At 45.9% G+C, this 25,831-nt stretch overlaps 2 protein-coding genes across 6 annotated transcripts; one reads left to right on the forward strand and one right to left on the reverse strand.

Annotated features, from left to right (window-relative positions):
• The first annotated feature begins 8,759 nt into the window (after positions 1 to 8,759).
• Positions 8,760 to 14,529, forward strand: LOC133913247 (GATA transcription factor 19-like). 4 transcript variants are annotated; one of them, XM_062356343.1, is made up of 6 exons: positions 8,760 to 8,896; positions 12,966 to 13,082; positions 13,189 to 13,318; positions 13,695 to 13,763; positions 13,864 to 13,940; positions 14,235 to 14,529. In XM_062356343.1, exons 1-6 carry the CDS (start codon positions 8,790 to 8,792, stop codon positions 14,302 to 14,304), a joined length of 570 nt encoding a protein of 189 aa, XP_062212327.1. In that variant the 5' UTR covers positions 8,760 to 8,789; the 3' UTR covers positions 14,305 to 14,529. The 4 variants fall into 4 exon arrangements, with proteins under 4 accessions (XP_062212327.1, XP_062212328.1, XP_062212326.1 ...); XM_062356344.1 differs by having other exon boundaries at positions 13,213 to 13,318; XM_062356342.1 differs by having other exon boundaries at positions 12,976 to 13,128; positions 13,213 to 13,318.
• Positions 14,530 to 15,151: 622 nt separating this feature from the next.
• LOC133913248 (glucose-1-phosphate adenylyltransferase large subunit 1, chloroplastic/amyloplastic-like) lies at positions 15,152 to 19,885 on the reverse strand. Of its 2 annotated transcripts, none has more exons than XM_062356346.1 (15): positions 19,332 to 19,885; positions 19,122 to 19,235; positions 18,800 to 18,973; positions 18,620 to 18,712; positions 18,185 to 18,268; positions 18,045 to 18,100; positions 17,751 to 17,844; positions 17,457 to 17,566; positions 17,178 to 17,250; positions 16,709 to 16,789; positions 16,401 to 16,487; positions 16,140 to 16,244; positions 15,888 to 15,994; positions 15,738 to 15,798; positions 15,152 to 15,488 (listed from the first exon to the last, which is right to left on the reverse strand). In XM_062356346.1, the coding sequence occupies exons 1-15, from the start codon at positions 19,509 to 19,511 to the stop codon at positions 15,387 to 15,389; spliced, it is 1,521 nt and encodes a 506-aa protein (XP_062212330.1). In that variant the 5' UTR covers positions 19,512 to 19,885; the 3' UTR covers positions 15,152 to 15,386. The 2 variants fall into 2 exon arrangements, with proteins under 2 accessions (XP_062212330.1, XP_062212329.1); XM_062356345.1 differs by having other exon boundaries at positions 17,457 to 17,569; positions 19,332 to 19,883.
• Positions 19,886 to 25,831: the final 5,946 nt, after the last annotated feature.

The following is a 25,831-nucleotide window of genomic DNA, read 5'->3' on the forward strand; positions in this document are numbered from 1 at the left end:
GGCGGGTCAGAGGAGACTGGAGGTTGAAAAGCAAGAGCAGGGGAGGAGGAGGTCGGGAGGATGGGGATGGGGTCACCGGCGAGGCGGAAGATGAAGTCGGTGGTGCCGTCCTGCTCGCCCTCAAACTCGTCAGAGAGGTCCAGCTTGTGCGATGGCTCGGAGGTGGCGAATCGGGATGGCAGCACGGTGACAGCGGACTGGGGCAGTGGAGAGGACAGACCGATAGGCGGCAGACTGGGGCAATGGAGAGGGTAGACCGGCGGTCGGTGGACTGGGGCAGTGGATAGGGCAGACCGATGAGTGGCGTCACGGAGGGGAGGAGGTGGAGGCGACGCGGTAGGAGGTTGGAGATGGCGGCTTGGGATGGGGAGACGTGGGGAATCAGGGTGCTCATTTTGACGGTGACGGGAGCGAAATGCGGATGCAAGGTGGGGGCAAAACGCGGAAAATTCGGGAACGAAACACCGAGGTGAAACGATCATGGGCCCGTGAGTCTTAGATGAACCGGGCGATTTGGGCTCTCGGATTTGATGATGTCATGCGAGAAAAGATCTGAGCGCTCCATTTTGAGAAAGTAGGATTCCTGCATATATAGATTAGGGTGGATGGAGGAAAGATCATCTGTGTGGGGAGCTGAAGGTTGTATGGACGTATGAAAGAGTTGAACTGATGCATTATATAGGGGTATAGATACCAGTGTACAACCATTCATGTAACGCAATGACAATCTCATGAGTTTCAAAAATATTTAGGATTTTTTTTCCGCCATTCACCCTAGATGATGTGCACCTTTTTGTTCTGACGGCAATAAAAAGTTGGAATCGATGATGCCCTTCTCCGAAATTACGAGGCTATTTTGCCGAGTGAGAGAAAGAAATAACCAGTCATTGCTTTGGAAATTATCAAGAAGAAACCTACATATACCAGATTAACAAGCTCCAAGCAAACACAAGCGTTGGCTTGATCACACTTTACAATTTACATGTCCAAATTCAGAGTTGGCACAACTATATTTCATCCACAAGATTCATCAGCAAAAGTTGGATTCCTCCTTGATCAATATGGAATGTAGTGCACCTAGTTCAGAGTTTCATAACATTTATAAACGAGCTGCTAGATGGGGGAGACTGCAAGTGGAGACCTAGCTTGGGTTTCAGAACCTCTCAATCTCATGTACTCATCAGAACACAGCGCTATATTTTTCTCAAGGTGGTAGAGAATCGGCCCCAGCGTCGTCGCCCTGAGAGGCGACACGGGTAGCAATTGCATCGCCGCCACTAGAACTTCCCCCTCCAAGACCTCGTGCGGTTGCTGCCGCCATGGTCGACCTACGATGGTGGTGGCGGTGGCGCCAAGCGGTTGCCACCGTAGTCTCCTCCCTCCTCTCCCCCTCTACCACTCATTGAGCACTGTCTCATGTGGATCCGACGTCCCCTTTGCTGGATCTGGTTTTTGTGGAGGGGCTCCGTGCGCCAATGGTCGACTCTGTGCAGATCCAGCGCCACGTGGTTCTCCTCAGTCGGGAGGCGTGCCAGTTTGACAGCGCCCCCTTGGGGGCATGTCTATGGCCTCGACCTTGTCGCCTCTAGCGCGCCCGTCACCGCCGAGGCCATGGGCGCCGTTGTGGACTGGCATCATGGGATGTCGCTTTGTGGTCTCCGACCCGATGTCTGAGGAGGTCATCTTGGTTCGGGTGCTGAGGTTGCTGCTCGCCTGCGTGTGTGGCCTTGCAGCACCCGCTCTCGCCAACCGTCGCATGCGTTTGCAAGTTCAACAGCACCTGCTTCCGTGTCATGCAGTAGGCCAGGACTGAGGGGGGCTACTACAGCATGTCTCTTGGCAGTTCATGCAGGTGGTGATTTACCGTGTCTTCACCTGCCAGATGTTGTGGTGACAATGGTGTGCGTGGTGGCGTCTGAGGTCGCCACAGTGCTCGCTGTCATGCGCCACAACGTCCGCTAGGCAGCCGTCTCCTACGCCATGCATGTTTCCTTTGCCGTGCCCCTCGGCGTGTCCTCGCCTCCGGTCTGCCGTGTTTGGTGCTTGCTGTTGTAGTGGCCTCCATGCCGTTCCACCCTGCGCTCACCGCCGGTGCTGCTGTCCGCTGCTATTGGCTTTCAATGCCCTGTTGCCTGCTGCTGTTTCACCGTCGCTGCCCTCCTATCATCGACCTATTGCTGGTGGCGGTTCATGCGCTTGGCAAGTGTGCGACCGGAGTGTGCTCCCCCCTCGATGCCTCAGCGGCTCCTCCCCTTGCCAGATTTCCTCTTCCTCTGTTCCGGCTCGCGAGGTGTCTCGTGGCGAGGGGGTGTGCAATTGTCCGGCCGTGCACTGTGCTTGGCATGGTGCTACCAGCTTGGCTTCGTGCTATTGCGTCCTCAATTGCCCTCAACCCCTCAGTGCCATGGCAGCTCCTCCCCTTGCCGGATTCTCTTCTTCCCTCCGGTCTTGCCCCACGGGGAGTGTCGTGGCGTGTGGGAGCTTTGGGGCGGCACGTGCTCGCGGTGGCTAGGTCTTCAGGTGGGGATTGGGTGTCCTGGGTCCGCTAACGAGTGCTCTAACGTGTCATAGCCATACTTTGAAAATGATGTGAGGGCTCAAATCATGAAATAAAACGTTGATTTGGTCCGATACTCACAAGCCACGAGGTGGTTTTGCCTGCCTTCCATTACGAAAAGGTGTTTTGTTTTGGTCTAGCTCAATTCCCAAAATACATTATTTTTTGAGGGGGTATACGGAAAGGGAGACCCCTTCCGGGGAAAATGAAATGCCTAGGTTGCGACCCCAGGGATCGAACCTAGACGGGCTGGGCGAACAATCTCGCACCAAACCACCCGAGCTACACTCAGTTTTCCTGAAATACAATATTAGTAAGGAGAACTCCCTTGTAGGCAATCATGAACCCTAGTGAAGACAATTGTAGCGAAAAATTCACTCGCATGTATATCCTATTATAGAACAAGAAGGGTAGGTAAGCATGAAGCAACCATAGTAAAGGTTCCAAGGGTGATCATGTGCCTAAATTATTATTGGTTTATTTGAGTGTATGCGGTGATCAGATTGTCCATGGTTATTTATAATTTATTTACATGACTGCCACTCTCCTAAGTTAAGTTTCATTGTAGTGGGCGCTTGTTTGAAGGGGGAGGGTAGCGTAGATCGCAGTCGAAGGAGGTCGTAGGGCAAGGTTGGAGGGTCTTCTTGCGCCTCGTGTTGGCCGGTGGCAAGGAGGAGGGAGAGAAGGTGGCGTGCAGTGGTGTGAGGTACTGTTCACATAGTTAAATAGTACCCACGAGTGGAGAGGGAGAGGAGAGGCAGCGGCACTAGCGAGAGAGAGAGAGAGAGATGAGAGATCAACTATCTCTTTCTTTCTTATAGCAGAATTCCTTTTACCTAACCATGATTGCAGTAGAGATAAACAACGTTGGGCCTGCCAGCTTGTTCAGCACCACCCATTCCCATACGAAAGCTTTTCTTTCTCGATGGTTCTTCTAGTTTAGTTAGGGGCCCCGGGGAATAATCGCTTTCACATAAGCCGACTCACGAAAGAAGATGGAGATATGAGGTAGCCACAACCAAAGGATGATCGGACATCGGCTAGCTTTCTTGTCGAATTTACTTCGTAGATGACTGGGCACAAACACATAGCATACACAACCAAAAAAACGAAAGTGACTTCATAATCTACTTGGTAAGGGGTGATGCCCCTTTTGGGGGGTATTCTGATTTCGCTAGTATCATCTTTTTTGCCGCGTGAATCCAGATTGAGATTGATTTGAGTAATCAAATCATTCATTCTTTAGATCTTTTGAAAAACGGATTAATCGGACGAGAATAAAGAGAGAATCCCATTCTACATGTCAGTACCGACAACAATGAAATTTATAGTAAGAGGAACGGCAAAGACTGGCGAAATTCAAAGAGGCACCAGCTGTTCCCAGGGCCTCTTAAACTTCAAAAACGTTGAAGGTCGAGAAGATGCCGAAAGACGGGCGCAAGAGGAAAAGGAGAAACCGGCGAAAGACCAAGCCTCCCGAACCTCCTAAGTTGACGGCTATCGAAGAATACATCCAGTCCTTGGAGGGGTACGAACAAGGGATACCCACACCTATCATCTTAGAATATTTTCTCACCAAAGCCCTCCAAGAAATCATTGAGAGTTTCCAAAGGATACAATACCTCCCTTTATATAGAGATGACTCAACTTGACTAACAAGCAAATTACGATCTCTTTCCTACTTTAAATCCAAACCTATTTCCTTATCTCTAACTAGACTTTATTCTATTCCTAATCTGAATTGGACTTTCTTATTGATGATGACTTGGCAGACGCGACAACTGGCCCTAGGGCTCTCGTGCCTTCCACCTGCAGTGGAGGTCTGAGGTAGCCCTAGCTCTGGTTATCGCCGCCTCCCTGCTGGGCTAGCCGAACAAGCCCCCATGGGCTTGACCCATGACATCTCCGCCATTGAATTCCAGCGCATCCTCGTGCTGGGTCTCCATGCTCCAGCCCGATCTATTCTCCTGGCGTGGTGACGAAGAGTTTGTCCCAACGTCACACCCTAGAGCGCAATTCGCCTAACACCAGTGCATTAGTGAGGTTGCGAATGGTGTGGTCGATGCACAGGGTGAACTCATAGGACACATCGCCGATGTAGCCGCGAAAAATGAAACATCAAGATGTCGGGCGCATGGTGTTCCCCATCATGGCAAGAGCGCCAAACACATCCACTAAGTAGCGCCATATGCCCACGTCGTTGTAGAGCTTGCTTGCCAGTGGGGGAGAATCGAAGAGCTGGTGACGAAGGGTGGTGTCAGACAATAGAGTCACATCCAAGCTGAAGAGGAACGTGTCTATCGGAGTCGGGCGGCTGATAGTAAGGTCAAGGCAATGAACAAACAGTAGTCGTGTGTACACATCGCCGAGTGGTGCAAGAGCTAGGGCACTAGAAGAACCGCAAACTCCGTAAACGACTTGGGCAATGGTGATAAACTCACATCCAGTATGATCAGAAAAAATCAAGTCTGCAGCAGGCACGGACGAACGTGGCATCTCCTGAAGAGGCAAGATGGACTTCAGAGAAACACGATGGGCGCCCACAGAAGAAGGCATATGAACGCCCATAGCCAAGTGACGAACGAGGGCCTCATCACCCGAGTCAAGGAGAACATGTACCAGGCGGTGAAGAAGTGATAACGAAGCAGGCATGTAGAGGCAATGGTCAAACAAGATGACATCATCGATCACTGTCCAAGCTGGTGCGGACTCCTTTTGTTGTATGCGTGCTCTGAGGTCGGCGAGCTCCGGGTTGGCTTGGACCCTGCGGAGAACCTTGTCTAGAAGGTCCAGGTGATGACAAAGAACCTCCAAGGTTGTCGCCGAAGTACGGGTGCCGCCCACTCTAGAGAACGAGCCCGTGCGGCCACCCCATGGTGCTGAGAAAGAAGCAGGCAGGGCCAGCACAGGTGCTAACGGCTGTAGTGTAGGAATAGGTGCCTCCATGAATGGCACCTGAGGAGGTGGAGGTGGAGCGGTGTTGATGCCAAAGAAGTAGACAGTCATGTCTCCACGGCAGAAGCTCATCTCCAAACGAGCAAAGTCACAAAGGATAGGTTCAAACTGCAAAGCCATAGGGTTCCCAAGATGATATTGGTGTTGTTCGCCAATGGTAAGGTGTAGCCGTCGATGGAGAAGACCTCTCGTTCAATGACAAGCGGTAGGTTGTGGCAAAGACCACGGCTGCTGATGCGATCTTCAGTCCTAATAGTGATCCACATCTGAATGCGGCGCATCGACAGCTCCAGTCGAAGTGCAAGCAGCTCGTCGATGATATTGTGAGTCGCGCCGATGTCCACAAGAACACATAGGCTGCCCACTCACAAGGCAGCCATGAGCCGCATGGTGCGGCCACAGGGAAGGCGATCCTCCAGATCGCCCTCGTCATCATGAGGGATGCCTCGCCCTCGTCCTCAGCGTCTGTGTCGTTGTCGATGAGTTCCAGGAGGAAGAAGTGCACTTGTGCCCCTTGGAGAACTGCTCGTCGCAGTTGAAGCACAGGCTGAGTCGGCAAAAATGTTGAAAAAATTGGCCGATCAGCGATTAATCAGTAATTGGCACGGGAATGTGTCGATTACGGTGAAATCGGCTTAAAAATTGGCTGGCCGATTAATCGGTCTTTCAAATCGATTAATTGGGTTGACCACCGATTAATCTCCTCCCTCAAAACGCGTCGCAGCCTCAGTAGCACCAGCGTCTAGCACAGCTTCGCTAGCCCCTCGCGCCGCTGCCCCTCCTCAAGCCCAAGCAACCTGTCGCTCGGGCACCCCCCCTCGCCCCGCCATAGCTCGAGCTCCCGCCGCTCGGGCACCACTCAGCTCCGTCGCCTCCTCAAGCCGCCTCCCCTCCTTAAGTCGCCCGACTTGGAAGGGCACCGCGCGCCATTGACCCTATCCGTCGCCGCCGCCATCCTATGTGCGTGTGAGTGAGAGAGATCAAGAAAGGGGCTGAGGGAGAGGTAGAGAGAGATAAGAGAGGGAGAGAGGTGGGCCACCGGCCCATGAAGAAAGAGGCCATCCCAAAGAGATCTATCTATTTTAGTTTTTTTTTCTTCTTATACATGTATATTCTAGTATATTATATTGCTAGATTACATAAAAAGAAGGTATATTCCTTGGTAACCAACCGATTAATTTAGTTAATCCTCGATTAACCGATTAATCCATATTCCTTGGTAGACCGAGCAGCTACCGATCACCGATTTTTTGAACAATGGTCGGCGTCGCTCCACCATCTCCTCGGATGTGAGCTTCTTGAAGACCCTAGGGTTGGCACCTCTAGCTTGAGTCGCATCAAGCGAGGCGCCACCCCCAGGGGTACCTTCAGTTGTCATCGTTCCCCCGGCCTTAGCCGTCGCGGGTGTAGAGAGTGAAGTAGATGGACGGATAGCGAACTTGGATGTCGTCGAGTGCTGCCCGGCCTCAGCCATGACATGTGCACGCCTCTCATAGGCACGTGCTAAGCTCATGTCCTCCTCCATGTCCTTGGGCTCCTGTAGCTCTACATCCGTCTTTAGAGGCTCTGTTAGTCTTGCAGTATAGATGTTTACCTATTGTATTTCATCCAGGTTTCCAGTGCGAGCAACAAGCGCAAGGAACTTCTCCGTGTACTCATCCATGGAACCCGTCTTTCGTAGGGCAGAAAGCTCGCCCAACGGATTATTTATTCCGGAGGGCCGAAGCGGATGTTGACAAGGCGAGAGAAGGACTCCCAGGTGAGAGGGTTGTGGTCCTTGGATAGGCGCATGTACCATTGTTGCGTGGCGCCTGTCATGTGGAAGGAGGCCAGCCAAACCCTCTCCACATCCGGAGTGTGTTGCTTGATGAAGAAGTGCTCACACCGGTTGAGCCATGAGAGCGGGCCATCTTTGCTGTCGAAGGTGGGGAATGACAACTTATGGTACTTTGGTACCATGAAGTCCTAGTGGGGTTGCCGTCCCTCGAGTGTCAAAGTGGAGGAAGAAGCCGGGATAGGCATCCCTGGTGTCGACAGAACGACAGGCGTAGACAATCTAGGGAGGATGGCGTCAATCATACCCGTGGAAGAGCTATTGTCAGGCACCCCCAGGGAGGCAGCCATAGTCGCATGAGCAACACGCCTAGCTGCTGCCGTGCACGCCGAGCGGCAGCCTCACGTGCTGCGACGGCGTTGTCGATCGTCGACTTGCCATTGTCGTTGTTTGTGAGGCACTCCTCCTGGTGCTACATGCGAAGTTGCAAGTCTTTGATCATAGATGTCAAGTCGTGAAGGGACTTTCGCGTCCCCTCAAGTGCTTCCGTTACAAACTTGTTGAAATCCTGATCACCAACACTACTAGAGCCTATGGTCTCTGATACCAGATATAGTGGGAACTTGTTTGAAGGGGGAAGGCAGCGGAGATCGTAGTCGAAGGAGGTCGTAGGGCGAGGTTGGAGGGTCTTCTTGCGCCCCGTGTTGGCCGGCGGCAAGGAGGAGGGAGAGAAGGTGGCGTGTGGTAGTGCTGGTGGTGCGCGGTATTGCTCACTGGTACTGTAAATGTTGGTGAACAGTACCTGCGAGTGGAGAGTGAGAGGAGAGGCAGCGGCAATAGCGAGAGAGAGAGAGAGAGAGAGAGGAGAGATTAACTATCTCTTCCTTTCTTAATTTCCAAATGATACAATACCTCCCTTTATATAGAGAGGATTCAACTTGACTAACAAGCAAACTACGATCTCTTTCCTAATTTAAATCTAAATCTATTTCCTTATCTCTAACTAGACTTTATTCTATTCCTAATCTGAATTAGACTTTCTTATTGATGATGACTTGGCGGAGGCGGTAACCGGCCCTAGGGCTCCAACGCCTTCCACCTACGGTGGAGGTCGGTGGCAGCCCTAGCCATGGCTGTCGCCGCCTCCCTGCTAGGCCGGCCAAATAGGCCCCCATGGGCCTGACCCATGACATTCATGATATGCCACTCCATGTTTTACTAACACTGGGGCCACATGTCAGCGAGCGTGTTAGTGAGATATGGAGTTGCATATCCATAAAGTTAACCTAAGGGGGTGATATATTATAAAAGTTTCCTTTTATTCAGGTTCAGGCTGTTCTGTTAGTACTTGGAGGGTATGAGGTTCCACTTGGTTTAGTAAACATGACTGTACCTACCGCACATGGTGAAAAGGTATTCACACACTGCAAAAATCTCTGCAATAAGGATGTATAAACTTCCAATTTCTCCTAAAGCTTTGTCTCATATGTGCAGAGTTCAACTATGGCTGCTAGAAGGTTTGCTTCCTTAACGAGATTCCGCGAGAAGAGAAGGGAAAAATGTTTCGATAAAAGAATAAGATATAGTGTGCACAAGGAGGTTGCCCAAAAGTATGGACACAACTCGTGCCACTTCTGCATGCTGCTATGATATATAATTGTGCTGAACATAATCTTATTGTCATAACCTACCAGGGTCCATGCATAGTGAACTTTTAAATAGTATTCTTGGTTAAATAATCAATGGTATCCCTACGATCTAAGTTGCACTGCCTTTTTGGAAGATTTGAGATATAACTGTAGCAATGTTTTGCGTTAGTGAGTCTACTTGTGTCCAGGTTAGAAGAGTTATTAACTTGTTGTGGATTTTACTATGTGTGACGCTACTATAACACATGAATGAGTATGTATTGCACCTTCTACATTCCTAGTGCCAGAATGCTTGTTGGCATATTGACCAGCATTTTACTTAATTTCTTTTCTCACGTCAGTCTGTTTGAAAAGGAATATAATATCCAATCTTAGGTACCTTGTTGATCTTGATTAGTTCACAAAGTACTAATGTCATAGGAAAAAAAATCGTAGCAGTGAATAATAGTATGATCTACTCCGCTGAATGTACCTATTGGGGTATTGGTGTACTAAAGGCATGTTACTCAAGATAATGTGCTCTAATGCATTATAATACTACCTTTTAGTGAGAAATCGTTAAACTTTAGTTTAGGATTTTGGCAAAGTGAATGCTTAAAGCACTTCATTTCAGTAGGATATCAAAATGAATGAGAACTTGCTTTCTTATGCTTTTTAGTTTAGGATTTAGGAAAAGGCATCGTGTATAGACTTAGATGGGTTGCATGAAGAAAGAAACTAATTGTGATTTTTAGAGTTTCATGATTTGCCATTACCTTGCCAGACAGTTTGGTAAGGCTAGAGCAGCCCAGGAAGCCACGTAGGCCCCGGGCAAAGTAGGGGCGTAGCCAGGCTACCACCCGTGCACCTTTTTGTCATCCATGGCCACCCCGTCAGCCAAGATGATATGGCTCAAGTAAGTGATGGACAAAGAAGCGAACATGCACTTGGACCACTTGAGGACCAGCGAGTGTTGACGCAGGAGCTTGAAAACGGTTGTAACATGTTGAATATGCTTCGACTAAGACGAACTATATATAAAGATATCAAAAAAATCCAAAACAAATTGGCGCAAAAACAGTCGAAGCACATCATTCATCATCGCCTGGAACGGTGCCGGTGCATTGGTGAGGCCGAAAGGCATCACCAGAAATTCAAAATGGCCATGGTGTGTTCGGAAAGCCGTCCTCGCAATGTCACCAGGGCGCATGCGTACCTGGTGATATCCAGAGCAAAGATCGAGCTTAGTGAAGTAACAGGTGTCATGTAATTCATCAAGCAGCTCGTCTATACCACCAGAATGGGGTACTTGTCCTTTACCGTCCGCTCATTCAACGCACGATAGTCAACGCAGAACCTTCATGTCTTATCCTGTTTTTTGACAAGGAGCACTGGCGATGAGAACGCTAAATTGTTGGGGCGGAAAGTCCCTTGTGCTAGCATTGTGTCACATTGGCAATCGAGTTCGTCCTTCTGTAACTGCGGGTAACAATATGGACGCATCGCCACGGGAGCTATGGCGGGCAACCGGTGGATTCTGTGATCACGAGAGCGTTGTGGAGGTAGGCCTTGTGGTTCTGCAAATAAATCATCGGAGTCCCTCATCGACCCTTCCAATTAGTCACCGCGGATGGCATGAGCCTACATTAATTGATTATCTTGGTGAGGGGATCCCAAGCCTTTCCAAAAGACTCGTGGTCACCACGCCAGAACGCCATGCAAAGGTCGTCAAAGTCCCACAGGATCAGCCCAAGGGTTCTTAGGCAATCCACCGTGAAGTCTTCTAGGTCTATGCGCATAGGCAGGTCAACACACAGACCCACGCAACCCACCTTGTCACTGTTGGTAATCGTAACGTTCAAGCTAGTACGAAGCGGCCTGACTGGCAAGCCGATGCGACTAGCTAGTGACTCGCTGATGAAGTTGTGAGTAAAGCCGGAATCTAGTAGTGCGAGAAGCCCATGTTTGTTGATGATGACACAAAGCTACATCGTCTCCTCTATGCGGATGCCCGTGAGTGCGTGAAGGGAGACAACCGGTTTGTCTAAGCACACGGTGGAGCATCTTTTGGGGTCATCATCGTAGTCACCTTGGTGTAGAAAAGGTGCTGACAGCGATGACCGTGCACATACTACTCATCGCAATTGTAGCACAAACCTTGCTTGTGCTGCTCTGCTAGTTCAGCCGAAGACAGACGACGGAAAGGACGCGGCGGTGGAGACGACGTCATTGGACCCAAGCCCAACCCCTGGGCCCCAAGGGGCTTAGGCACCGATGGTTGGGATGGCATCGGCCTACCTGGTGCATGGGCATGTGAGCTCGTATTTGACGTAGAGCCATCCATAGTCTGGGCACGGCGATCGTACGCGAGTGTCATACTCATCGCCATATGTAGGTCATGTGGATCCAGAAGCTCGACGTCTATGCGAACGCAATCCGGTAATCTTGCAGTGAAAAGTTGGACCTGTTGTGCCACGAAAAGAGGGTCTGCGTGACACGAGGGCCTGGAACTTCTCCATGTATGCTTCAACGGTTGTCGAGCAGGACAAGCATGTCAATTTGCCCAACGAGTTGTTCTGAAACGGTGGATTGAAGCGAAGATGGCACAACTCCTTGAAGCGCGCCCAAGAGGGTGTGCCGTTATCACGTTCCAACATAAAGTACTAGTGATGGACAGTGCTGACAAGGTGATAGGCCGCCAACTAGACCTTGTAGCTCTTCAGGGTACGTTGGTCGCGGAAGAAGTGTTTGCAACGATTCAGCCACCCAAGTGGATCCTCCTTGCCGTCGAAGGTTGGAAAGTCGAGCTTGTGAAAGCAAGGAACACCTGTGTTGCCACCTGTATGAACTTGGTCGATGATGTTGTTGACCTATGAAACAGATGGGAATTGGAGAGGCAGAAAAGTAGGGATTGGCGATGGCGAGTGGGGAAATTGTATGTTTTGGATAGTGGTGGTGTGCGCTAGTTGGGGAGGTGGCTGGTGCAGCAATGGTGGTTGTGGCGGCAATGGTAGGAGGCCTAGAGATGTGGTCACCGACAAAGATGCCGTTAGGAAAGAAACAGTCGGGCTGCCCATACTGACCAGTGACAGATTGGCTTGCAACACAACCAATTGGCTTGCCATTTCTGATGTTGTCAATGGCCGCCATCTGCAGAGCCAGATCACTAACCTGCTCCTTCATGTCGGCTATTAGCTTAGTCAAAGCTTCGATGGCCTGCGAATAGGAGCCCTCAGCGGCGTCGAAACCTAGCATCTCTGGTACCAAATTGGTAAGGCCTAGCCTTCTCAAATTGTACTTGTGATTCATCTTGTGCCTTGTCTTGAGAGACCTATTGGGAGGCGCCGTGATCACCTTCCTGGTGATCACGGCAGAGCTGCAGAATAGAGGGAGAGAGAGAACAGAACGAGTGGGCAGGGAGAGAGATAGAAGGAGGTAAGGAAAATGGATATCTGATTGATCTGCTCGGCTTGATGCCGATCAATACATATAGCCGGCCAGGAGGATCCCAACCGGACTACAAGGACTCTTATCCAAACCTTCTTTATCTCTAACCTTATCTCTAGTTTAAACCTAGCTCTTATCTCTAATTCTCTCTTGAATCAATCTAACCAATTCGATCTTATCTCCCAAGCCGAAACTGAATCAAATTACCAAACCGACTGGACCTAATCCGCCTCTGGTCCACCTTGCTGCGCCTGCTAGCCACCTTTGTTGTGCCGGCTGTAATGCTTGCCGGTCATAACAGTCATACTTTTTTTGGACCAAGGTGATTTTTTTCCACGCCCGCCATTTTTTTGTCCCCGTTGTGTTAGAGAAGGTGTTTCTATTTTCTTCATCATCCTTTTTACATGGTGGCGCAGCTGCCAGGGAACATACCCTGGCCAACCTATTGCTGCCCCTACCGTTCACCACTGGGAACATATACCAGAGATATTTACCATTCCCACTGCATAACCATATTTTGCATTCAAAAGATTGTCATCTAGCGTTGTCTTTGTTGTAAACTATTTTTGTTTCACACGTTGCACAAACTCATTAACATTTTCAGGATGAAACAGCGTAAAGGCCAATTTGCTGGGAGGTCAGATTTTGATGATGGTGGCTGTTCTTCTGTGGCTTTGGCCTCTCCAGCTAACGGCGAGGATGATCATTTTCGAGAAACCCAGTGAGTTAGTTGTCATGTGTGTCAACTATCAACTGTGTGACTGTGTGTATGTGCAAATCGTGTTACATCAGCTTCATATGCAGAAGGCTGCTGCCTTTTTGTATAGACTAATGTTGGCCTGCTTTGCTAGTTGCCAAAATTGTGGCATCAGCTCAAGTCTTACTCCAGCAATGCGTCGGGGCCCAGCTGGTCCAAGGTCCCTCTGTAATGCTTGTGGCCTAATGTGGGCAAATAAGGTAAGTCTTTGTCAATCATAGTACCTCTTGTCCTGTTCAGTACCTTTTTTTCTCCTCATGTCAAAGCAAAAGCAGCCTTCACAACATCACTAGTACTTTTATTATCATTATTGTTTTCACAACATCTTCTTAGTTGGATCTTATGGGTTTTATCTCTAGCCTACTCCAACTTGCTTAGGACAATGGTTGTTGTTGTTGTATGTCAAAGCAAAAGCAGCATCCTCATGAATGTGACCAACTTGGTTGGTTGGGGAAAAAAATAAATCTGGTCAACTTCCTAAGAAGATATTCTGATTGATCAAGAAATTACCTGATTAACTTGTGTTTGTGGGCCCTACTAGCGACATTGCTACTAGTTAACCTTTGAATTTTTCAGGGTACTCTAAGAAGTCCTCTGAATGCCCCCAAAATGACTCTGCAGCATCCTGCCAATCCGAGCAAAATGGTGCGCTATGTTTGTAATTGAAACTTATTTATTTGAACACTTTTTTAAAGGCAGTTTATCTAGACACTTCACTTATGATTTGCTTGTGTTTCTTGTGCAGGGAGATACAGATGACAAAAACTCAATTGTGCTTCCTGCAAAGCATATTCAAGCTGCAGTCAAAACTGACTCTGAGATGTAAGCATGCTCTCCTCTCTTTACAGTATCTGAAATCGCTATGTTTGGGCGGTATCTGCAAATGTGAACTTCAACCTCACTTGGAATAAGTTTAGACACTGAGGGGCACTTGGAATAAGTTAAAACAATTAGGGACAAATTCTCATGGCAGTGTTTAGATGGAATTTTTTTTCATCTGGTTTATCAGTGCATATGGTAGCAGCCTAGATAGACTTTTGACTTAAGTGTTCTCTCCGAAACTTATGCCATATATAATGAATACACAGTCACTTAACCTTCTAATTTCTTGGTCAGGACGCCAGAACAGGAGCAGAAGCTAGACATGCACCCACCAACAGAAGAAGATATCAAGGCAGTTTCATGACAAGTACTTAAATATGTGTATATAAATTGAGACATAGGTTTCTGTCAGAAACTCCTGACTTTAGGATAACATATAAGTTGGAGAATCAGAAACTAACAAAAGCAGTTGCATTGCACCAAAAAAAAAACGCATGCAATTGGGCTGCCACATTTATTTCCTCCATGTACCCTATTCATATTGTATGATTTTATCGCAGACAGCAAATCAATCTTTTTTACCCTGTTTGATCTGTCTCTGATGTCAGCTAGGATTTCTCGGTAGGAACTGGGCTGGCTGTTAGTAACAGGGCACAATGTTCTTCTGAATACTCTACCATTCGTGTGCAATGTTTTGTTTATTGTTGCAAACCACTTACTCTGTTCATTTTAGTTGTTCTCCTATGAGCGTCCTTATGACTACACAAGTTCATAGAGTTATTTCATCAACTTCAATGCATCTTTTTTTTAAAAAAAAAACCATGATATTTTGTATGGTGCAGTTGAATTTTATCGACAAGTTAGCATAATATCAAATGTTTAGACAAAAAATGGGTAAATAATTCAATATCATTTTCATCAGAAAGTTACAATTCTCATTGAACTTTGTACAAATAATGTGTGATTCATTATATAAAATTTAACTTGATTAGAGAAAGTATTACCGTACTGTTATATCTAATTGAAGTTTTATATGGTATATTTGAAGCAAAGGGACGTCGTTTCATTTCACTTCGCCACAAGGCTCCTAAGATGAGACATTTTACCCCTGCTTCCAACTTCTTGGTAAAGTAACTGTTATGAACATGCAACATATAATGTGACCAAGCACGTTGAATTTGGCACAAGCAACTTGTAACTTGGTTACGCAATGATCAGTAATGCTTGTAACTTGTAAAAATGAAACGCCCAAAGACAGATAATGTTCATGATCTACAACGTTGTTTAAGTCAAACACATCATGTGAAACACGGCAGGTTTGCAGACAAAAATGATCCTGTATAGACAAGCAGAAGCTCTTGAATCCTACACATCTTATTGTAAAGCTACAGAGATCTCCTACGATTATTTCTGCCGCAAATGCCAGTCTTCTGAGCTTTTTTCAGCTCATATGACCAATCCATCCGCAATTATTGAGTTCTTCAGTACGATAGTGATGCCGGATCGGATGTAGAAGCCTTCGGAGGTTCTATCAGCTTCCTCTACACCCTGCAAAAGGTCCAATAGCCAGCAGTTTTTTATTGGAGTTTGATGACATAGTCTCTGAAGAATATGAACTAAGGGAAAAAGTGAAATGCTAGCAAAAAAAAAAAGTTTCTATGACTCGAAATAACATATACATTTTGGCAATCTTAATTTGTTGCAAGTTGCAACCAACCCTTGGCGACTCAAGATACTGTTAGTCTGGTAGTTATGGTACTGTTATTGAATAAAAGAGGTAGCAGAGATCATGCATACCTCAGAGTTGGAGATCGTCACATTCTTCCCGATCCTCGCATTCTTGTCTATGATACACTTTCTGCAGAGAACAAAAGGAACAAATTAGGAGTGAACAAACATGATGTCTAAAAATGAGCCGGTGCGAGGAAGTAAAATATGCATGCATACTGAATCGTTGTGTTCTCCCCGATCCCAATGGGAACCTTTCCTTCAGCGAGCAGTTGTCCTCTTTCCACATCAGTCTCGTAATAATCAGCACCAAGCATTACTGTATCCTGCAGGGAAATATAATTGAAACAACACATTAGCGAGCAAGTGTGGAACACTGAGATCAATTTTATTTGGTTTTCTGTGCTTAATATTTGTTCCTCTGCCTCTGTAAAATGAAATATTTGGACCTATAAATGAAGGTGCTCTGACCTTGAGGTGCACATAGGAGCCTATCCTAGAACGGACCCCAACAACACTGTGTTCTATCCTGCAGTTATCCAAGAAACATCCGTGGGAAATGATTGAATCAGTGATCTGCAAGAACAATGACATGTTAGAATTGGGTAATATAGTAACCGAATAGATTCTGAAGAACAGTAAACAAAAGCTCCACTTATCTGGGAGCTACTTAAACACAACGAAAAAAGGGGTGAATGGATGAGCCATTCTAGTTCACATAGGGCACAATACCTTACTATTGTTGACCATAGATGGTGGCAGGTTTCTCCGTGATGTGTACATTGGTTTGTCAGCATCATAAAAGCTGAACCTGGGAGGCTGCACAATTTTTTCATCAAAGGATGACCACAAATTACGAAGAGTTCAAGGTTTTACACTATCAGCATCACACCATAAATGTTTGAAAACTAATGCCAAAACTGAGAACATAAATGAACAGGTACGGGAGATACCCCTTTCTTAAAGAAGTTTAAAAATCTTAAAGGGAAGTGGTACGATGGCAGATTTACATTAGTTTGCACTGATCTTAAAAGGTATACCTGTTCAGCAAGAGCAAGGTTTGCCTCAAAGAAAGATTTAATAGTTCCAATATCTTCCCAGTAATCATTGAAAAGATATGCCTGAAATGTTCAATATTAGGTACGAGCAACATGATATATAAGTTTAAGGTTCAGGGAAAATAGTTTAATACACAGGCAAATACATAACTAAAAAAGGTGATCTGCTGCCAACGATATTGTCCTTTTTATGTCTTCTAACTTTGAAAGTTTAGGAGCCTAGCTGTAACTATACAAGGGTTGCTTTCAAAAGAAAACTAAACAAGGGAAATGTCGGTACTGCTGGAAAATATAACATCCTAGGCATGTATGGCATAACAAATTTTCCAAAGGTGGCTAGCAGGTATATGGATAAAGTAGTGATACTGATACCATTCTATTTTCTGAGTTGTGCAAAAGCGCTTAAACATGTTACTACTACTTGAAGGAACTTATGGTTTTAGACACATACCTTTACATCGATTTCTTTTGCTGAAGCGGGAATTATTTCAGATCCGAAATCATTTGCTGTGGGAAAACGCCATCTGACCTAACGATGATACAGTGCAGATTTAGATCTACTAGCAATTATAATTTTGACTATCTACTATAAATGCACCTTGCTCCAACATAAACCATTTGCACACAAAAACGACATGGGATTGAAATTCACTTTATGTCTGGACTCTGGATAATCAAATAAAGCATTCAATGAAATTTAGGTAAGCTCTGGAGAGCTGAATTTCCATACCTTAAAAGGTTTAGGAGTATGTCTTTCTTAAATATATAGACTCCCATTGAAGCAATGTATGGTTTCTTTTCTGCTTCCTCCTGTGGTAAGCCTAGCACTGTGGTGTCAACCTGCTGCAAACGGAGAGAGAAAAAAAAGAATGCCTAATGAATCTCTAGTTTTATTTCTTTGAATGCCTATTCTCGTTTATGCAATACTAACTGATGCATTATGCATTCTAGAAAATGATCCTCATATGCGTACCCAAAGAACTACAGGATAGTTAACTGACATGATGAAATAGATATAGCTTACCATTGCCTTTAAATCATCCCCTTTTGGCTTCTCGCTGAATGAAATAACTCTTCCTGTGTCGTCTATCTTCATTAGACCAAAATCAGATGCCCGGCTGACAAATAAGTGAGAGTCATTCATGTTCACAACCACAAGGATCACATTTGAGTGAAAACACATGAAAGAAAGTTAAGCATATGATCAAACTCTAACGTTTGCCTTAACAGAGCAAAGAAAATTCAACTGATATGAATCTTATATGGAGGCCACTTCAGCAGTCATGTACAGTGGCCACTGAAATGGAAAGGGAATCACCTGCCATCAATTGGCAAGCAACAGATGCTGATGCCTGCACTTCTTTGCCGATGACTCTACAAGAAAAAAATGCCAAAAACAGTTTAACTACCTATTACATGAACACCCAAATACAAGAAATGTTCATCTGCTGTAATTACCTGAACAAAGTCCATGTAGTCCATACGGTAGAGGTGATCACCAGAAAGAATCAACACATCTTCAATATCTTTAGCTTTGGCATCCTAGAAGAAAAAAACACCACATTACAGTTTCTGCAAGGAACAGCACGGTGTTTTTGAGTAGAGCATTACGATGAAATAATAGGGGATTGAACAGTACATTTGAACCGACCATGAATTCTTGACTCTCAATTGAACTAGTATAAAACACACAGACGTTTTTTGTCACACAAGTATGCCACAGAATAATCTCAGTAAGCACTAAAACATCGGCATATCTTAGTAGCTTATACTACAATGGCACTGTATGGACATGTTTGCATCACACTTAGCAAATGTACACACCCTGCATCACAATTCATATCCAAAAAAGAAGGCATTGAGTATATATGATAACCTAAGCTAAAAACATACATCAAAGAGCCAGCCAAACTGCCGAACCGCATCAGCAGTACCCTGAAACCACCTCTTCCCCTCCGACCCAGGCGTCTGAGTTGCTGCTAGAACCTGAAAAACATAACTTATCCGTCATGTATCCCTTTTCAGACGATCAAACAATTGTACCACAAGTCCTTCGCGGTCTAGATTTCACACCTCGACGAATCCGTCTCCAAACGACACTCCATTGCTGAAATCGTAGGCCCTGGAGAGGTGGCGGTTGAGGGACGCCGAGTTGAATTGGGTGAGGATGTAGACCTTGTTGATCCCGCTGTTTATGCAGTTGCTCATCGGCACGTCGATCAGCCTGTACGCCCCACCAATCGGCACCTGAAATGCGAATGAACAATCAACAGTTGCTGATAGCCTTTCGACTTTTCCCATACCGCGAATTTAAATCCCGAGACAACATCGTCACATCACATTTGCTTAATCTCTGCAGAAGAAGACGAACAAGGTAGACTGCACTAGTACTCACCGCGGGCTTGGCCCTGCGTTTGGTGAGCGGGAAGAGCCTGGTCCCGGCGCCGCCGCCGAGGATGACCGCCACCACCGTCTTGGCGTTCCTCGCCTCCAGCACCTTGTCGTCCGACTGCAACACCCACCCACAAGAATTGCCACGACTTACTAGAGCCACGGCCGAGACGAACAAGGACTAAACGACGACGTGGCAGTGTAGTGTACTCACCGCGTCCAGGGCGGCCGCGGCGGAGGCGGCCTCGGTGGTGGCGACGGACATCCGCACGGAGAGCCTCCGCCGCCTGCTCCCGCTGCGGAGCTCCCACGGCCTCGGCCGCGGCAGCATGCGCCCGACGCCGCCGCCGAGCACGCCAGCGGCCGCGGGTGCGGCGGCGACGCGCAGGTCCATCGCGGCCAGCCGACGCCGAACGCCCACCGATCTACCTCGCCTCCTCTCAACAATGGCAGGGGAGCGGTCGTCGCGTCCCGTCTCCTGACTCCCTAAGCTTCGGCTGCTCCCCGTGAGTTTTAAGACTTTCCACCAGCGCCCTGCCGCGGCATGGAGATGGCGGAACAGAAGCGAAGGCGAGGCGACTTTTAAAAGCTCTCCACCAAAGACTCACTACTCTACATCACTGATCTGTGGGTCCGGGGATCCGTGGATCGAGGGTGTCAGTGGGTAGAGGTGGAGGCTGAGCGGTGGGCGTAGGAGGGAGAGATTTCTGGTTTCTCTCGCTCGCCGGGCACGCTATCCGGCGCGAGGCCTAGCGTCCACACGTCGCCCCGCCTCCCGACCGTCCCCTTCTCGCCCGCTCTTCTTTTACTTTTTGGAAGCTCTCGTGCCTCATGGGACTCCGTGGGCGCAGCCGGCAGGCAGTGACAGGGCAGCCACGAAAAGTATATATTTTGAGATTAGGTTTAATTCATAAAAATTATTATAAAATTTATAGTGAGATGAAAGAAATCATATGTGATGACTAAGAAAGAAAATAAATTATTAAGTATCATATTATAAATTGATCTAGACATCAAATGACATATTTTAGATCTTTCTTGTATGAGCCTTGGACCCTTGCTTGCGACCCTGTATCACAGATTCGGAGGGAAACCAACGGTGGACGGGGAGGAAGCAGCTGGGAGCCTGAGGCAAGCAGCGATTGCTCATCCGCTCTCATCCGACCATGCTGGCAACGGTGAACGAGTGACAATGTGTGTGTGGATACTAGATGCGGCTAAGCGTACGGGTCTAGTTTAGATCCTGTTTACCGCGAGATGTGTTTACTGTTTACAAATGAATCTTTTTTTAAAAGAATATAATCTTACAGTAGCTAAAATGACAGAGCTAGCACGGTAGATTCATCTTGTAGGACCTTGAATGGATTTATTGTGCAAGGGTTTGCATGTGCCGCTAGAGGATATGCAAGATGCACGTGCACCGGTATTCATGTGGCTTTTATCACTTCAACGTGGGTACAAGCAATATTATCTATATCTATATTTACATTTTTATAAGATATATAAAATTATGGTAGAACCAAAAGATATCCATCGTTCACCCAAATTGATCAACAGTCATCATGCAAAGATTTTTTCTATTTCTCCTTCTAAATATATATTTAATCTCATATTAATTGTCTTTTATATCTAGACGTTCAGTATTTATCTTCTATACATTCTAAAAATTCATTTAATCTCTCATTATTTACCTTCCATAGCTATGCATCAAATATTCATCTTTCATAAATTATTATATTATGAATTAATTCCACGTGTGTAATTGCTAGTATGCATTAGAGAGAAAAAGATAAGAAGTTCTCCTTTCCTAATTTCCACTCCAACCCCCCCCCTCCCCCCTCCCCCATTCACTTTTCTCTGGTGCTCTATCTCCTCAACCAACCGTGCTGGCGTAATCCACAATCTATGATTATCTTATCCACCCACTAAGGATTCTTACGCCTCTCTATTGTCACTCCCAAAAAAACCCTAACCTAGTCACCAAGCACGCACATACATCGTTACATTATACTTCATACTTATGGTTTTGTGTTAAGTGTTTCAAAAACTTTTTGAAATATTATGTCGAGGAATGGCTCGCATTTCCACCATATATTATATGAGTGGAAATTGTTGGAAGGTAGTTTAGGTGGTCCAAAAACATTTAGTAAGGATAAGAAAAGGAATTGGAAGAAATGTGAAAAAGAAAGAGGACTTTCTGCATGTGGGGCTAGCCCGCGGTCTGATTGCCAAAACTCAAAGGTGTCACATAAGACCCCCTCGACTCTCTCACTCACTCACTCTCCCTCACTCACTTTCTCCTCCACCAAAAACAAGAGAGAGAGCGACCACCTTGACCACCACAACGGCTGGAGATCGACAGAGAAGGCTTCCCTAAGCTCCTCTCCACCATCTTCCTCGCTGGAGAAGTTTCCCCACGTTTTCTTCCACCTCAACGTCAGCCCCCCGTGTCTTCTTTGAATCGAAGCTTTTCCGGAGTCGGACAACCCTCTAGATAGCTTCCACACACCATGGTAAGACTTCCCTGACCGTCCCCCCCCCCCCCCATCAACCCCGAGCTTGAACCGATCCTCGTTAGTGTAGATCCTAGCTCCACCTTTAGCCATGGACCTTGGCCCCATGCATGTCACTCAAATCACCTAAAATACTTGCCCTAGTCTTGTAGAGTGTTTTAGTGCCACTTTTGATCGAAGGCATCGTTGGAGCCTTCGTCGGTGGCCATGCTGAGGTGTTGTCGGCCAAGCCCAGCAGTCTGACCGCCACCTGGGGCGATCTAACTGTCTAGATGTGACTTGGTCGGTTAGGATTCAAGTCAAACTCTACAATCAGAAGTTTGATCGCCACTGTGGCCGGTCTGACCGTCATACTCAGCAGTCTAACCACCACGAGTCTGGTCTTACCGACAAGTTTACTCAGTACAGTTTCGTTCTCTGTTCGACCCTCACGGTCACCCTACTCCGGTCTGACCGTCAGCTACTTAGTAACCACTGAGCTTAGGTTACCTCATGCGATGTTTTAAATTGTCTAGCCTAATTGATTAGTGTTATTTTGCAAATTTTTTCATAACATATCACATTACATCTCGTTGGTGATCATGCAACATAAAGCAATTTTTTTCACTCATTATTTTATTTACCCGATGTGTATTCATTTGATTAGAGATTGACGTGTCACGGTTCAAGAAGTTAAGACCGACATTGAACCAGAGTTGTACGTGAATGAAGCACCGAAAAACCAAGGTGATCATATATTATACTGCACCCTTACTTTACAATAGTCATATGAATTAACTTGCTACTATTATATGGGTTAGTTGCATTAAGTAAGTTTGAGTTATACAAGTCAAGTGGGTAGATCCTATATTGTTGCATTATCTTCCTTGTGATTGATGTTATCGTATCCTTGTAACCACGAGTAACGATCAGAATCAAATCTAGTGTTTGATAAATGCTTAGCGTATCGGTAGAAGTCGAGCGGTGGATGTCATGATCATTCGTGAGTTATAGGACATGCATTACAAACTCTATGATGATGGTTAAGTCAATGTGGTAAGTGTGTTGGTTACAAGACTTGAGTGGGTGGTAGGGACGGATGAGAAAGAAGTCTCAGATGTCGGAATCCCGCTTGAGTTGATTAAGGATCATACCGATGTTTTCCTATGTCCAACACTTACCGTATTTACCACATATCCGTACGTAGGACGAATGAGTTGAATATCATATGTTGTGTGCATCGACTAACTGTGGCCCTGCGGTGTGTCGAGAAAAATGATGAGATGGAGAAGTTTATATTGGGACGACGAGGACCCTAGGGGTGTCCAATGGGGAAGAGCTCTGGCAGAAACTAGGTATCTTCGGCAGTGCAGGCACGAGCCAGTCTGATACAACACATATGAGAAAAGGTTGTCATGAGAGCTGAGAGGATAGACTCGTGTCATGTGGGTAAAGATATACCCTCTGCAGGGTTGTAAGAATAATTCAAATTCCCACGCTCTCAGTCATGAGCATGCTTGGTGTCATGATAGTTTATCGTAGAGTCACTTGATATTCTTAAGATGATGGTCATGTTCATCGAGGATGAAACGTGAGAGGGAAATGTTGATGTGATTCCTTCGGGTTGATCACTTGTATAAGATTACATATTAAGCTATGGGTAGGATTTAATAAAAAGTGGGTCATGTCAGCTAAGGTACCTAAGTCTTCATACTTAGGTGCGTACACATTAAGATAATGAAATTTATATTTAAGCAAATGTATCAGCTTATGGCTTAGTTTCCTTATCACAACCAAATGCATTATCCTTCGAGTCGGGAATATATATATCCATATGAGTAAGTCTTACGAGTACATTCGTACTCATAGTGCTATTATTGAGTTTTTGTTGCAGATGAGGATGACTCGATGTTTGATTACTTTTACCCTATCGATGCTAGCGATGGACAAGAGTAAAGTCAAGCGACACGAGGCTAACACCAATGATACTTAAGGAAAAAAGCATCATTGGGTACTTTTGCTATTTTGTTGTATATATTTTTATGCCGTGTATTTAGATGAATGATGTACTAGAACGAACTTGTTGTAATATAGTTTCTAGTCTTCATTTTGGGTCAAGTTCGTGGGTAACTTAACACTAGTTGCATTTACTCTGATAGCTTTTGTTGAACCATTTTATGATATATTTTCACACATTTTGTCACTTATCGTGATGAACATATGTAATGGTACATGTGCGATTCTGAGAGGCATGTACCGGGAATACCGAAATTGCACTCGTTTTAATTGAACGATAGTGCGATGGGTGGTTTAGATGCGTGTTAATACATGACATGCTGGTTTTTGGACATATGATGGGTGGTTCAGTCGGCCTGTTCGATTAAACTGAATGTGATTTGGACGGCTCTCACATTTACCCCTTCCACCGTTGCACTCGCTTGATAAGCCACCAATCCCCCAGATTGAGCTTGGAATTAAAACCCCTAAAAGTAGATGTTACATATCTAGAGCTCCAATGATGATGGCAATGATCCAAGGCAGCCATGATTGGTGAAATGCCAACGTCTTCTCTCTTGGGCGCTTGGTGCATGGTAGAACTGAAGACTCTGGGTTAGCAATGGGAGTGCATGACTACGACTTGAGGTGAGATCCAGTCTGATACATGAAGTCAACTTGTGGCTTGTTTGGTAGCATGCATGGAGCCTGGCTTGGCTCCACGCATGCAGGGACAGTCTATTTGGTTGCCTGCTTGCATGAGCGTGTCAGTCCTGAGCTGTGCAAATTCACTGTACGAGCTGGCTCTCGGGAATCGTGTCAGAGTATCGAGTCAGAGGGTATTCTAGCGAACGGGCCTCACGAGGAATGTGGTGACCAACGGGGGATTTTTCCTGAACCCTGGTGTCAGAACCTCAACATCGGGTTCCCCTGTGCCTTCTGTATTAGTCTCTGGATCAAGTAGCTAATACACACAAAATTCAACAGAATGAATCAAATACATACTTTGAATAAAATAATTACCTAAAAAGAGTAAAAGATGGTCGTATGACCTTTTTGTACTTGTAATGCCGCTAGAACAACATGCACCTCTTTAGAAATTAATTTAGTGATATGTGGAATACTTAGCCAAAATAATATATTTTAATATATATACATATTCAAATATATATATCCTTGATTTTATACTAATTTAATAATTAGTTTTTTTAATTTAAAGTGAATTTTGCTATTTTCTAAAATGCTAAAACTCGGGATATTACACGTGGTCCATCGAGCGACCAGCCCTTGGCTCGCACGACTAGCGCAAGGTTTGCACAACCATCCTCCTTGTAATATAATATGGTCCCACGATTAGCCCTTACTACTCGTGGGACGCTCATACCTAATATGTCTAATCATATTTATTAGTGTCTACTCAAGTGTTTTCCATTCAGAAGCACCTCCTTCAGCAAACAAAGTCGTGGTCGGCGTAGATAAGAAACACACTATCTTGTAGCATTAATTGCTGCGGAGTAGGTTGTTGTGGACCGACTTGCACCACACGACGGATGAGACAGAATCTGTAGAATGACCAGAGAAGTAAATAATTTTGTAGATAAACTAACTGAGCGCAGGGACATGACAGCTTGGCAAACGAACTTACGGCGCACGACGATGAGACAGGGGGGCGACGTTCCACGAATGAGATAGATAGGCAGAGCTCTCAAGGCAAGTTGGGTTCATCTGGTTCTCCATGATAATAATCTAAGAGTATAATATCTAGCTAGGCATGAGTTTACTAAACATGACCCAGTTGTAAGTTCTTCTTTCTAATATATAAAGAGAGGATGACCCAGTTTGTAAAGGGAGAGGCATGGGTTAAGAAAACTCATCTGTAACCAGTTCAACAAATACTGATAACAAAATATACATGACGTATGGCTGTTATTCTTAGGGAGACATGAATCTAGATAGTTCATATGTTCTTGAGTTCATCACAAACACACACCACAAGCGTCATTCGCGTGTCCATCCACCGGTACACCTTGAAATCATTGTCAGGGATTAACCCTCACAAAACGGATTTCGATTTCATTTCCACCAGGGCTAGGCTCACTCGTGCTCACGCCTGGTACTCAGTTCGCTTGTTTCGCTCAAAGGTTCATATTTTTTTATTTAACTTTTGATTGTATTTAAGGGTACAAGAGTGATCTAAAAATTCTAAATATTTTTATGAGCAAATTAG

Source organism: Phragmites australis, chromosome 3 (genome assembly GCF_958298935.1).
Source record: "Phragmites australis chromosome 3, lpPhrAust1.1, whole genome shotgun sequence".
Taxonomy (NCBI): Eukaryota; Viridiplantae; Streptophyta; class Magnoliopsida; order Poales; family Poaceae; genus Phragmites; species Phragmites australis.

Bases quoted from the DNA above. Each gene is read 5' to 3' on its own strand.
- LOC133913247 (XM_062356341.1), top strand. From the start codon at position 8,790: ATGGCTGCTAGAAGGTTTGCTTCCTTAACGAGATTCCGCGAGAAGAGA. The intron at 8,897-12,975 runs GTATGGACACAA...AGGATGAAACAG, and splicing joins CACAAGGAGGTTGCCCAAAA to CGTAAAGGCCAATTTGCTGG. The intron at 13,319-13,694 runs GTAAGTCTTTGT...TGAATTTTTCAG, and splicing joins GCCTAATGTGGGCAAATAAG to GGTACTCTAAGAAGTCCTCT.
- LOC133913248 (XM_062356345.1), bottom strand. From the start codon at position 19,511: ATGGACCTGCGCGTCGCCGCCGCACCCGCGGCCGCTGGCGTGCTCGGC. The intron at 18,101-18,184 runs GTAATTACAGCA...TTTTTCTTGTAG, and splicing joins ACTACATGGACTTTGTTCAG to AGTCATCGGCAAAGAAGTGC. The intron at 16,488-16,708 runs GTATACCTTTTA...AAAATTGTGCAG, and splicing joins ACCTTGCTCTTGCTGAACAG to CCTCCCAGGTTCAGCTTTTA.